Genomic DNA, 12,993 nt, shown 5'->3' on the forward strand with positions numbered 1-12,993 from the left:
TTGGCTGGGGCTCAGCACCCCCACTTCACTGATGATTTCACTTTCTGCTATTGTATAAACTACTTACAAACTTACTCATTTTTCAGGCAGGAAGGGTGATGATATTTTATAACGAAAACTAAGGGTGCATGCTTACCTGTGGGGACAGAGCTTCCTATGGGGCACTGAGTCAACACCTAGCATCGGGCTTAAACATCTGCTGTCTTTTTAGCTCACTGTTAAGAAAACAAGAGGCCCTTGCTGCATGCAGTGTGTGCCAGGAAGACCGTTCTACGCTGGGTGCTGAGACATTTTTAAGCAAGATGTGCACATCATATTAGGATGAACTTTATTTTTACATCGTTGTACAATTCATTCATAAACTTAAAAAAATACAAATACATGATTTGATTGTTGTCCCAGAAAAGACTCTTGTCACATCACCAGTTGCCTCCTTTAAGGGTCTCCTGTCCATGATTCTACATGTAACTAATTTGTGCAACTTGAGAAAGATGTCCCAAGGGTGTCCCGACAGGGAGAAAGGACGAGGCAGACATCCCGGGACCCTCGGCTCCGCTGCCTCCCCTCCTGGACCACGTGAGGATGGGGCCTAGAAGCTGTGGCTCTGTGACAGGTGGGGATCTAGAGGACAGTCCCATGAGAGACACACAGGGACATGAGCTCACTAGGAGCTTTTGCTTCCCAAACAAGATGTGGGCACCATGGCTGCAGCCTCCGAACCCAACATATGCCTCTGTAAACGCTTCTGATAAGCCTGCAGATAAAGCACGGGGAAGGGGGAACCTCAGTGGCTTGAAGCAACACCCTGAAGTTGTGTTGGAGCCCCGGGTGGAGCTGAGTGTGTTCACAGCCCCTTATGCCAGCACAGCCCTGCTGCCCAGCACAGCTGCAGGACACAGGAGACCGTGCGGGAGGCTGGGAGTTGGGAGTTGTGTGGAGCTCACGGGGCAGCTGCGGAGAGTGACAGGGAGAAAGCCCCTCTGCTGGATCTGCTGTTTGTTCTTTTTGTTGAGTTTTGTACACAAGCAATGCTCCTTCAGAAAGCACAATTCTGTACCAAACAGCTGGTATCTTTTCTGGAACAACCTAAAGGTCACAGTGTGACTCAACCCTTGGTACACAGGAGGGTGAAGAAAAGCCGACATATTCGGTATGTTACCACTTTACTTCAACTATTTGTCACAGTCACACTGATATATTTTGTACGTGTATAACACGAGTGCCGCCTCACACGGCTGACACTGGATGACATGCAGTACAACACGACTTTCCCAAGTCAGAACAACATTCTTGAAACTGCAAGACAGAGAGTGCCTCGAGGAGCCTGACTTTTAAGAAAAATCAAAGAATTCTGGAGTCAGTGACACCAGGGTGCCCTCACCAGCCTGGCCTGGACCCAATCACACACTTTTTCTTTCTCAGCAGAGGCCGAAGAAAGAAATGCCACACCAATGAGAGGACAAAGGTGGGCATGTTAAAGTCACACTCATTTTTAAAAAGGCTAAACGCTAAATTGCTGTATTTACTCTCTGTGGAGATTAACAAAGTGCTTGGTTTACAGATTTGCTGGTACAGTGATTTCAATGACATGACGGGGGGGGGGTTGGTGAGGAGGGGCATCAGCAAAGCCCCCAGCCAGACCAGGGTGACACACAGCCAGGGTGGGCTCCCCTCTCTCTTCCTGCTGTCCAGCCACGGCTCCCCACGCTGTCCACTGAGCGCGGGGCCGCAGCCCGCAGAGTCGGGCGCTAGCTTCACCCTTTCTGAAAGGGCTGTCCGCCTGGGCGGGGGCCATGGGGCAGTCCTCGGGTCCCACGGCTTAGGAGCAAAGCACTGGCGGCTGCAGTGGCTCGAAAGGCTGAAACTACAAAGTACGGCCCGTGGGTGACTCAGGCACAGACCCAACTCGTGCAGCGTCTGGTGCCAGGGGAGTGCATGGTGTCACCACAACACAGAAGCGACAAGAGCACAGCTGAGTCATGTGATGCCCTGGCAGCTCACTGGACCATGAGAGGGCAGCGGGGGCACTGCCTGGCGAGGGCTGGGCACTCGTCGGCCGGGGTCACATGGGCCACGGTGATGACACAGGGGGTCTGCTAGCACATGACTACATGGAATTACAACGATCACTGCCACCACTCAGAAGACAAGATGAGAGACACACACACTGCCCCGGGTGGCCGGACTCTAAAATCAGCCTTCAGAGTGGAGTGTTTCCTGGGGGAAACACCTTCTGGGGGCGTCTGCCTGCTGTGGTTTGAGACGGGATGAGTAAGTTATGGTGCTGGGGAGACAGGATGGGTTGGTCGTTTTCATGTTGGAGATGAGGACTTCTGTGTATGGGCCCTCCCAGGGGTCTCCGGATGGGTGTGCATCAAATCATATGCATATAAAAGAAACATGGATCATGGAAATTCACAGTTATCGCAGCCATTAAAGTGTCTAAGAATCTGTGTGACCAATATCCTAAGACAACCAGTTAACTAGTTGTCCTAAGTTGCTACTGTAGGTTACTGCACTTTAGCTATTTGCTTACCTGAAATAACAGAGCAGTTATAATACTGATTATTTATATTATCTGTTAATAAAATAAGGATTTATACAAAGCAACATTGGACTTTTTAAACAGTTAGATGCTATGTTACTTGGCACAGTTAGTAATGATGGCATAAGGATTTAGCCAGTCCTAGAGGGACTTCTCTTCTTCGTATGAAAATAATGGAAGTATCTGAGCTTGTTCCTAGCGTTTAAGGGTTTGCTCTAGTCTCACACACTCATCTAGAGGACTGTCTTCCTCCGGGAAGTGAAGTTCCTTGTGAGGTCAATATTGCTAATGCTGTGGACTGAAATGCTTGCCTTTCACACACAAGTACTACCTATACAGTATATATATATGTATTTATATATTTATATATTTATATTATATAAAGTTTACTTACGTATTTTCATCAACCATATCAGGTCTACTTAATTTTTTGCCCATTGTCAATAAAAGAGCAATAATGCAGCAAGTTTGGGGGTTTTGTTTTGTCTGTTATTTTTGTATCTCATTTCTTCGATCCCTAGCTTGGGTTTTCATAGGCATGTAAATTAGGGAGCAGAGAGCTGGGGGCTGGGGCGGGGGAGGCAGTTCAACATCTACACGGCCCATGGTGCTGTCTCAGGCAGACATGGGTGAGGCCACCCCTCGGACTGAGCAATGGAGCCCAGGCTGCCAATGCTAAATGAAATCTGGAGCTCCGTTCCATAAAACACACTCCCTGTGGGTCCATGAGGCTCCGTCCAGGCTGTGAGGGGCAGAGGGGAGAGATGGCAACACAAGTGCCCTGGGTTTGATGTGAGGCTGGCTGCCCCGGGGCGTACCCTGTGTGGTGTGCAGCTGTTTCAGGGAGCCTGGGAGCCCCCACTCAGATGTCTATACAATTGTGCTGATACCGCTGGGTTTGGCCTTGCTGCTGGTGGGGGGCGGCGGGGCAGGTGGCTGCCCGTGGTGGTGCACTGCATGGCTCACGTGGGCTGAGGACAGCGGTGGGTGGCCGTGAACGTGGGCCCCATAGGCTGGGTGCCCCCCATGGGGGCCGTGGTGGTACTGATGTGCGTGCGGGATGTGTTGGGGGGGGTGGTAGTGGTGGTGATGGTGGTAGGGGGGTGGGTTCTGCTGCATGTGGCAGTACTGGGTGTGATGCCCGTGCACCTGTGCCTGCGGCAGACATTCTGTGGGCCCGGGGTGGTGGCCGGCTGAGGAGTGCTGCGGGTGGGGCAGGACTGGTGGATGGGGTGGTGGTGGGGGAGGGGCTGAGGGCGGATGGGCCTGGGGAGGGGGCTTCCCTCTCTTACTCCCAAATAAGGAGCCCAGGAGGGAGGATGAATTAGGCATAGTCTGGTGTGGGCGAGATGGACACTCTCGTGTTGATGTAGTTCTCCGGCGCATGTGAGGACTGTTAATGATGGACCCCTAAAAAGGAAATTCATAGAAATCAAAATTAAAAGATCTTAAAGCACTTATGTCAGAATGACTTTCTTTTAATGTAAATTTCACCCACTGACTGCCAAGCCTTAGTTCAACTCACTGGCCAGAGGGTGGGGCTGGATTTGCTGGACTTAGGCCCCCACTGCCTTTCACACTACTGTGTAGGACAGCTGGGGGCCACTGACCTTGACAGAGGTGGAGATGGGGGGGCACCTTTCTGGCTTCTGCTCTCGCTCTGACAAGCACTGTAGGCCTGATGTCCTGCCTGAGGTTCTGCTCAGAGTTGACTGGGTTGGGGGGTCTGGGAGCTGTGTGGTGAGGGAGCAGAAGGCTCAAACCGGGTTCCTGCCCTGAACTTCCCCAGGACCTCTCAACTGGGCCAAGGGCATGTGCTCTGCCCATGTAGGTCCTGAGGCTTCTGGGGAGCTGGTGACAGAACAGGTAGGACTTGGAAAGCTTGTCCCTGGGGGCCTGGGATGCCTGGTGTTTCGCTGCAGCTACCTACTGCAAACCAAACGAGGAGAAACAGGAGACAGAAAAGATCTGCACGCTGAGGTTAAGATGTGAACGGTAGTATAGGATGGCCAGAGGATGAATGAAATCTCATGAAATCCACACTGAATTTTTCTTTCTCTCAAGACGCTCCTCCTCCCACAAGGTAGCTAAGCAATTCCATGGTGTCCTAACTGCAGACACACAGCAATCGAAACTTCAAGGAGGGAGTGATGGGAATGGTGGCGCATGGAAGGCAAGAGTCGGGTAAGAACATCCAACAGCAGGAGTGGAGGGTGAGTGGGAGCGTGGTGGCTGGTGCCTGCCCACCTGGGAGCAGGGGCCCAGGCAGGGACCTGGGGTGGGGATGCCAGAAAGGTGGGGATGATTAATCATGCTCAGGGACCACAGGGAATAGGGGCTAAGCAGAAACTAGAACACAAAATCCAGAACCACCCCCAACTCTTCAGTCCAAAACAAGCGGTGAGAGGCATGGATATTTCTAGGCGCAGAGGAGAAGCCGGCATGCACGGGGTCTGAGGCAGGCAGGGGCACGGAGGGGTGTGTTTGCATCTCTGTGAAGTAGGGGAAGGAAGAGCAAAGAAAAGGACAACAGACGGTAACCAAGGACGGGGAGCAACACACGACAGCCCGCTGGACGGGGGACTTCCTACTTACTTCCACATTGCTCTCTAGCGATCCCGCACTGCTGCGACGCCCTCGCTTCCCTGCCCAGAACATGCAATACCAGAGTTAGACATGGACACGAGGCCTGGGGCGCTGCCTGCCTGGCGCTGCGCTGCTGCCGCCGCCACCGCAGAGCCTGGACTGCTGTGGGCAACAGGTGAGGGTGCCGGGCCCACTTGCCCAGGAGGGCCAGGTGAGAGGGATCAGGGCAGGGGCTTGGTGGGGAAGCCGGCAGCAGTGCAGGAATGAATTTAAAAATGGAGTTTTCAAAAAGCAAAAAATAAAAAATAAAAATAAAAGAAAAAAAAGAAAAGACATTAAAACCAGCCCCAACTTTATACGCCTTCTCCTGGACCAGAGGTCTATGCGGAGGGGCCTCGGGGCCTCGGCTCAGGTGAACAGGGGTGGGGCTGAGGGCAGCCTGTCCAGCAGCCATAGCACACACAGCGTGCTTGGTCCTCAGCGGCCCTGCCTGCCAGTAGATTCCATATATATGTGTATGGACAGCCACAGCACACATACATATCCTTGCCTTTACTGACAGTGTGGGAATTAATGGTTAGGAAGAAACTAAACTTCAGGTCCCCTGTCCTCCTGGGTGCCTCTGGGGGCTGAGTTTTGGTTTGTGCAGTGGCCTGGCCAGGGCAGGAGACAGGCTGGGGCCCCTGTGCTGACACAAAGCATTCCTAAGTGAGGAGGTCTCTTCTTTGTGTTCCCATGGCAGGGCACACAGCAGGCACTGTGTTGGCTTTTTCAAAGGAAGGTTGAGTCTTGCTCTGGACCCAGGGCCCAGCCTGGACTCCATGTTCCCTTTAGAGAACCTGTCCAGGGGTCTCTGCAGGACGTGGTGTGGTGCATAGCAGGTGTCCTCCTTAGGGCCTGTGCTTTGGCCAGCTCTCTGGGAGTGATAAGGGGGATGGAGAACGGCCTTCCCTGCTTGGCCTCCTCTCAGCTTCCATCTGTGCAGCATGGCTGTGAGCTGAGTTCTGCACTGTGTCACAGGTGTCACTGTGTCGTGACAGGACACCAAAGCCCAATTCCCACAGGGAGTGGGGTTCACACCCAGACCTGCCCACCCACCTCTAAGGCTGGACGCCTTGGCTATGCTGCCTTCTGAACTGGACCCAGGGCCAGGTGAGGCCGGGGCCCCTGGAAGGATAGACTGTCGTGTACCTCTCTGCTGTCCACCTTCCCTAGCTTCTGGGGTGAACCCTGTTGCTCCTCAAAGTCAGACCAGGGCCACGAGCCAAGCCCTGGATGATGAGTGTGTCTGTAGGTGCTGGGCCTCTTGGCGGTCATCGGTGTGTGCTGGGCTGTGCCTGGGACAGGGCGTTAGTGCTAGGTACAGCCACTGGCTCAGGGGAGTCCAGTCCCTTTGTTTAGCCTGTCAACCCCCACACCTGAGGTCCAGATAAGAGCCTTGCTTGGCTCTGCTTTGTGTGAAGTGGCCCTCAGAGACCATTCTTGGGACAGGGCTGCACCACCCCATTAGGGGCAAGAGCTTTCTGCCAGTTGCTGAGGCCCTTGTTCCCAGCTGGGGGGAACAAAGAATAATAATACATCTTTTCATCTTCCTGCCCAAGCGAGAAGGCAGGCTGGCCTTTGTTCCCTTCCTGCCCAGAACAGTGATCCAGGGACGTGAAGCAGAGTTGGAGTACAACTCCCAGAGGAGCCTCTTGGGCTGCGTGGTGGCCAGCTGGCTCCTCAGACACTACAGCAGTTTCCTCATCTGCAAAGTGGACAGGACTTCCCTCCTCCATGCCCTTGTGGCTGGCCATGGCCATCAGACATCAGGACACCGTGGCAGCAGGTGGAAATGCTGAAAGCCCTTTGGGGTTTTAAGATCGGCTGCTTAGGCCCTCTAAGGCCTGGGCACTCCCCCGCCTCCCTGAGGACTACCCTGGCAGTGTCCTGCATGCCCTTCTGATGGTCTGCTTCTCCTGACAGGACCTGGCCAGGCTGAGAGCTGGGATTGCCGCCCACACTGTGTCTCCACTTGCAGTTGAACAGAGTCCTCCTTCTGTCCAATTTGGGCTGACACTTAGGAAGTGCCTTGACTTGGCTGTCTTGGAATGATGCTGAGTGTCTTAAAATCTACCTTCTAGGCTTGGTGCCTGTGGCGCAAGCGGCTAAGGCGCCAGCCACATACACCTAAGGTGGTGGGTTTGAATCCCCAGCCCGGGCCCGCCAAACAACAATGACGGCTGCAACCAAAAAATGGCCGGGCGTTGTGGCGGGCGCCTGTGGTCCCAGCTACTTGGGAGGCTAAGGCAGGAGACTCGCTTGAGCCCAGGAGTTGGAGGTTACTGTGAGCGTGATGCCATGGCACTCTAGCCAGGGGGATAGCTTGAGGCTCCGTCTCAAAAAAAAAAAAAAAAAAAAAAAAATCTACCTTCTAAATGTCTCAAATCAGCAGATGTAGAGTTGACCCCATGGGCTCTCGGCCCTGAATCCCAGAGCCTGGTGCTCACAGGCACATCCCCCAGCACAGACGGACTTGGAGTTGTGCTCTGGACAGGCTCCCAGCGTGGTTCTTCACGGCCTTGTTGCTTCCTCAGAGTCATGGCAGGATGCCAGGAGCAGGGCTCCCCCCCACCCAGGATCCTGATCCCGTGACCCTCAGCAATGCTGGAGGCCAGGCAGGTGACCTTGCTCAGTAACTGTAATAGAACGACAGCTATGCACACTGCCAGCTGTTGGAGCCACGCACATTCTGAAAGCTTTCTTGGCATTGAATCTTTCTCATGGCAGCTGGGAAACTGAGGCCCACAGGTGTACCATGCCAGGGGCAAGCTAAGCAGGAAGTGAACCTGTGCAGCCCGACTGGGTCGGGGTGCTGTGCCACGTGCTCTGCTGTGCTTGGCGTGGTTGGGGAGTGATGAGGCTGAGGTGACAGCTAGTACAGCCCCTCTCCAGGCTCCAGGCTCTTCACACGTGGCAGCAGGGACTGCTCTGCCTACCCTCCAGCAAGGCCTGCTGATGCCACAGCCCTCACAGATGGGCTGCCTGAGGCGGGACGTGGAGGAGGCCTCCCCTGGAGTAGTGACTGCTGCAGGCAGGTCCTCTCTGTGCAGACTCAGTACCGGCCAGCTTGGCTGCGAAGGGGCAGGAGGGCCACTGAGGGCCTCTGGACAGTCTCCACCATGACCTGACTGATCTGGGGGCTACATTAAGGCCTGGTCACCCCTGTTTCCTTAGTCCTTGCTAGGTCCTTGATCACAGGCTGGCAGGGCTCTGCATCTGTGGAATGAACGCTGGATGGGAGTCTCAGCTGGCAGACACCAGGTGGTGCACTGCGGTTGGGCCAGAGCCCAGCCCCCTTTGTGTAGGTCTCAACATCAGAGGCTCCTGGAGGTATCTGTGGACAGGCTTTCTCTGGGGTTCCAGCCATGACATCACTAGTCCCCCAGGCTTGTGCTGGGCTGAGGCTGTGTCCATGGTGTGTTCTGTCCCAGATGGATGTGCAATTGCACATCTGAGGCAGCAGGGATGGGCCAACCACTCAGGGGAGACACTGCCGCTGGGGGCCATGGTGAGCGGGGTGGGAGTCACTCCGCTTGACCCAGTGCAGAATGCACAACGCTGCCGCTCCCGCTGCCCAGCCTAGCACGCTCCCAGGAGGTGGCCAGCACTCACCTGTCTCACCTGGAGGCCACTGTGGCCTCTCCCAGGTCTGGAGCTTTGGCAGCTGCCTGGACTCAAACACCCACTTCGTTGCACCCCAACCTCCCTGATTTCTGGGAGCTGTTCCTGGGTCTCTCTCTCTTTTTTTTTAAATTACTACAGGCCCAGAGAGGACTCAACACCTAGAGTCCTCCTTAGCTCAGAATCCCCAAGTGACAGTGGCAATAGTAACGCTAAACAGAAAGCAGCCACCCTCATGGTGCTTAGCTCCGTCTGACCCTTAAGCTCTGGCCAGGAGTGGATGGGCAACTGTTGGGACTAACAGAGGTGTGACTGGCCATGAGGGCCTCAGTTTCAACAGTACCACTACTACCTGAGAGGTGCTGGATAGGGCCTCCTGGCCCTCTGGGTGCTTCACCAGGGAAGGGACAGGGCAGGGCCTGCCACACTGCACAAACTCAAACAGAGGCCCTGTCCCATGCAGCCTGCAGAGGCCCAAAGCAGTCCCATGAGGTTCAGCTGCGTTCCAGAAGGCCACTGGGAAAACCAGTGGTTCTCAACCAGGGGTGATCTTGCCCCCCAAGGGATACCTGGCAATTTTGGGAGCCATCAGTGACAGTTAAGTCTGGGAAGGGATAACTGGCATAAGTGATAGAGGCCAGGGAAGCTGCTAACCCCTGCTGCGCCCAGGATGGCTCCCATAGCAAGGGCTCACATGGCTCAAAACATCAATCACGCTGAGGTTGAGAAGCCCTGGGTTAGACCTTCAAGCTGCAATTGGCAATGGATTTCTGATTTTTTCACTATGGGAAAAAAAAAAGACAAAACAAAAGCAAAGGGGAAAAAACCAACTAAAAAAGAAAAAGAATAAAAAGGATCTGAGAACCGAGAAAGCCGAGGGAGGCAGTGCTGCTGGTGGGCAGGCACCAAGGAGTCCTGAGCAGGCGGCGCTGGGCAGTGTGGGGCAGGGTGGGCAGTGCCCATTTGGGGCTTCGAGGGTCTTCCTGACAGACAAGCTTCATGTCAGGCTTCTGGGGTGGGCAGAGCTGTTGATCCGGAGCCCAGAGTGCCAGCACAGCCATGTGCCCACCAAGGCGGCACGGCGCAGTCCCCCTCCCGCAGCGCTGGGGCAAAGAAGGCTACGGGGGTTCCAGCAACTGCTGATGGGGCCTGCTGAGAGGGAGGACTGGGGAAAGGGTGCCAGCAGACGCTCCCTGCTCCCCGCTAAAGTGCCCAGCCCTGGAGAGCTGGCAGGCCTGAGGGGTGCTATTTGCTAGGGGTTTAAACAGGCTGGCAGCAAATTAAAACAAACACAGAAACAAACAACCACAACAATCACAGTTACCACCGAGGCTTTCCCCAATACCCGGGAATGAGCCGCAGCCTGGGGACAGTCGCCTTTGGGCTGGACAGAGGCCCTGCAGGGAACGCGAGACCTGGGTCGATGGGAAGGGGCTCCAGACAGAGGGCTTCACTCAATTTCATTCATCAGCATAAAACACAGGGACATGGCCGCACAGAGAACACGGGACACACTGGCCCGGCTTGCTCTGTGCTAGAGCGACTTCAAGAAAATAAACGACGAGTAAGTAAAACCCTTAGAAGAGGAAAGGGGAAGCGGAGGGACTCTCTGGCTGTTTTGCACAGGGTGCCTTTTCTTTCAACAACAATTAGGTCTTGTTTTCCTCTGCCTTGTTGGGACGCCCTTTCTGTGCCGTCAAATGCTGCACTGGTTTGGGGACGGTCGGTCATGGGAAGCCCCACAGTGCTCTGGGCAGCTCCCTCTGCTGGCTCCACTGTGGGCCCTTCCCGGCGCGCAATGCATGCCCCGACTGCGGACACCCTGGCTCAGTCCTGCATGCATTGGGCTAGGAAGGTGGTTCTAGGCTGAGCTCTTACCGGCTTCCGAGAGGTCCCTCAGGGAGCTGCTGAGGGCACTGCGCTTTAGGCCCTCGCCACTGGCGTAGCTGTCGTCCAGGCAGGCCCGGCTCAGTGTCCCATTGCCCGACTCCTTTTTAAGGCTGGAGCACTGGGACATGCTGGGCCTCATGACACCCTTCTGCTTCTCGAGCTCAGCTGGAACAGAGAGGGTGAGGGCCTGGTCAGAGAAGCACAGCCAAAGAGGGTGGGAGGCTGGGGACCCCGGCCTCTGTCTAAGGCATAAAACACAGGCAGCACAGAGAACACAGCTCCCATCTGCCAGGACTGTGTGTGTGGGTAGTTTCTGGGAAAGACAGGGTGTGACAGCTGCCCTGGATAAAGGGAGCAGAAGGGAAACGCAGGAGGGAGACCTTGTGATTTACAGGGATGACAGTCACCTCCCAGGCTTAGGGGCAGGCAGGAGAGGTGGGGACACCCATGTGTTTTCAGGGAATAGACCAAGGGCATGGCCTTGGCTGTGACCCCACAACTGCTTGAGTCCCATTCAGAAGGCATCTGATAGTTACACTGAAGGGTAAGGCACACAGCGCCAGCTTCCGTCTGTGGGGTGATCAGAAAACTGGGGGTGCTCCCCAGGGTACCCAACATGCCCTGACAGCAGGGCAGGGCTGGGCCCTCATTAGTCTTGGCCTCCCATCCCCTCCCCACCCCCTCTCTTTCTGTGGCTTGGGCATGCAGGGAGCCCTGTCTCCTGTTCTGTGGTAATGGGAACACCTGAAGAGACCGGTGACGTCGTGTCTCTGGAATCACGGGCATTGTCAGCCTCTGAACAGTCACTGCCTATGTCCAGAGAGCCCTGGCCTTCCTGGTTATTGGTGCCTCCTAGCCCCGGAGTTCTGGGACTTACACTCTATCCTGTGCTTCTCCATCTCCTGCACCTCTGCAATGGACTCCCGCAGGTCATCGGTGAATTTCTTCCGGTCTTGAGGATTGGGGGCGTTGAAGTTTATCAGCACTTTGATGTCTGCTCCTGGGACGGCTGATGTGAGCCGGATGCCATTGGGGTAGTCTGCAAAGGGGAGCGGCAGGGGACTCAGACCCTCAGTGTCCCTCTCTACAGCCTGGAAATAACGAGGAGCCTGAGAGGAGGCTGCCAGGGCCCTTGATCCTTCCCAGCCTGAAGGTCACAGGGACCTTCCCTTTGCTACCCTTGACCACTCTGTTAGGGTGCCAAGTCCCAGAGGAGGCTAGAAGTGGTGTTCTGAGCTGGGTGGGGGTGTCTTATCCAGCCACCCTGGATGACTCTGGACGACAGAGTAAGCGTGGTTCTCTCTCTAGCCTGTGGCATCCCACACACCCTTTGCCTAGATCTGCATGGTGCCACCTGCAGGGGCTCAGGGTCCCTGGGACTTCGGTCTCCTGGCAGTACTGCTCTCCAAGTGGGTGTTGTGTGGCTCAGCACTGGCTGCTGGATGCATAAAGGTCCTTGGCCCAAAGGCCAAGCCTCCTCTGCCCAGACCAGGGCCAGCCAGGAGTTGGAACAGACCCAGAGTGTGGGTGTGTGAGCACTTGCAGCCTGTACCTGCCATGTGGGATGTGTACTGCTGAGGCCAAGCTCTGATTTTCAGAGAAGCCCCAAATCTCTACATTTTGATACGGAGATTTAAATATTAGTGCAAAAAATTTCTTAGACGTGAAAAGCACAAAGCACATAAGACGAAGCTGAGCTGGGACTGCCCCCCTAGGCTGCCAGTCTGAGACTCCCAGTGTGAAGGCATTCCTGTGGCTACTGCAGGATGGGCTCTTGCCAGCGTCCAGGATTCAGGATCTAGGGCTGAGGCCCTGGTCATCTACACATGATCCCAGTGCAGCCTCTGCCCTGAGGACTCACAGTATCCCAGCCCCCTGCTGGTCAGGACAGTGCTGAAAAGGCACCACCATTCCTAGTGTACACGTGGGACACTGAGGCAAGGCACAACTTCCAGCCCAGGGTGTGTGGGCAGGGCAGCCACCAGGACCCTGGAGGCTCCGCTGTGTGCTCACCCTATTTTACCCACAGGGGGCAGACTGTAGGCAGGAAGTCCAAGGCGCAGTAGACACCAGGAAGGGCTTAATCACACTGCGTGGGTGCCCGGGGAGTTCACTGCTACTGTATTACCTCACCCCTCTCACCCTGTGAGAAGGGCACACATGGAAGGGCAGGTGCTGCCAGCTGGGCTGCCCCTGGTCCCACTGAGGACGGCGGACAGAGCAGAGAGCTCCAGAGCCAGGACCTCAGGCCTGTGATCTCAGATAGTCCATGGTCCCATTGAGGACGGGGACAGAGCAGAGAACTCCAG

At 55.3% G+C, this 12,993-nt stretch overlaps 1 protein-coding gene across 1 annotated transcript in view; it reads right to left on the reverse strand.

The window, feature by feature from the left end:
* Positions 1–323: 323 nt before the first annotated feature.
* The window catches only part of IQSEC1 (IQ motif and Sec7 domain 1), a 75,268-nt gene continuing 62,598 nt past the window's right edge, over positions 324–12,993 (reverse strand). Inside the window, exons 10-14 of the mRNA XM_012809213.2 lie at positions 12,818–12,827; positions 11,562–11,723; positions 10,673–10,849; positions 5,141–5,190; positions 324–3,955 (exon numbers count right to left, since the gene is read on the reverse strand). Coding sequence (XP_012664667.1) covers positions 3,416–3,955; positions 5,141–5,190; positions 10,673–10,849; positions 11,562–11,723; positions 12,818–12,827 — 939 coding nt within the window. The 3' untranslated portion in view covers positions 324–3,415. The remainder of the gene's footprint in view (positions 3,956–5,140; positions 5,191–10,672; positions 10,850–11,561; positions 11,724–12,817; positions 12,828–12,993) is intronic.

Source organism: Otolemur garnettii, unplaced genomic scaffold (genome assembly GCF_000181295.1).
Source record: "Otolemur garnettii isolate 467f Iridium unplaced genomic scaffold, OtoGar3 scaffold00101, whole genome shotgun sequence".
NCBI lineage: Eukaryota > Metazoa > Chordata > Mammalia > Primates > Galagidae > Otolemur > Otolemur garnettii.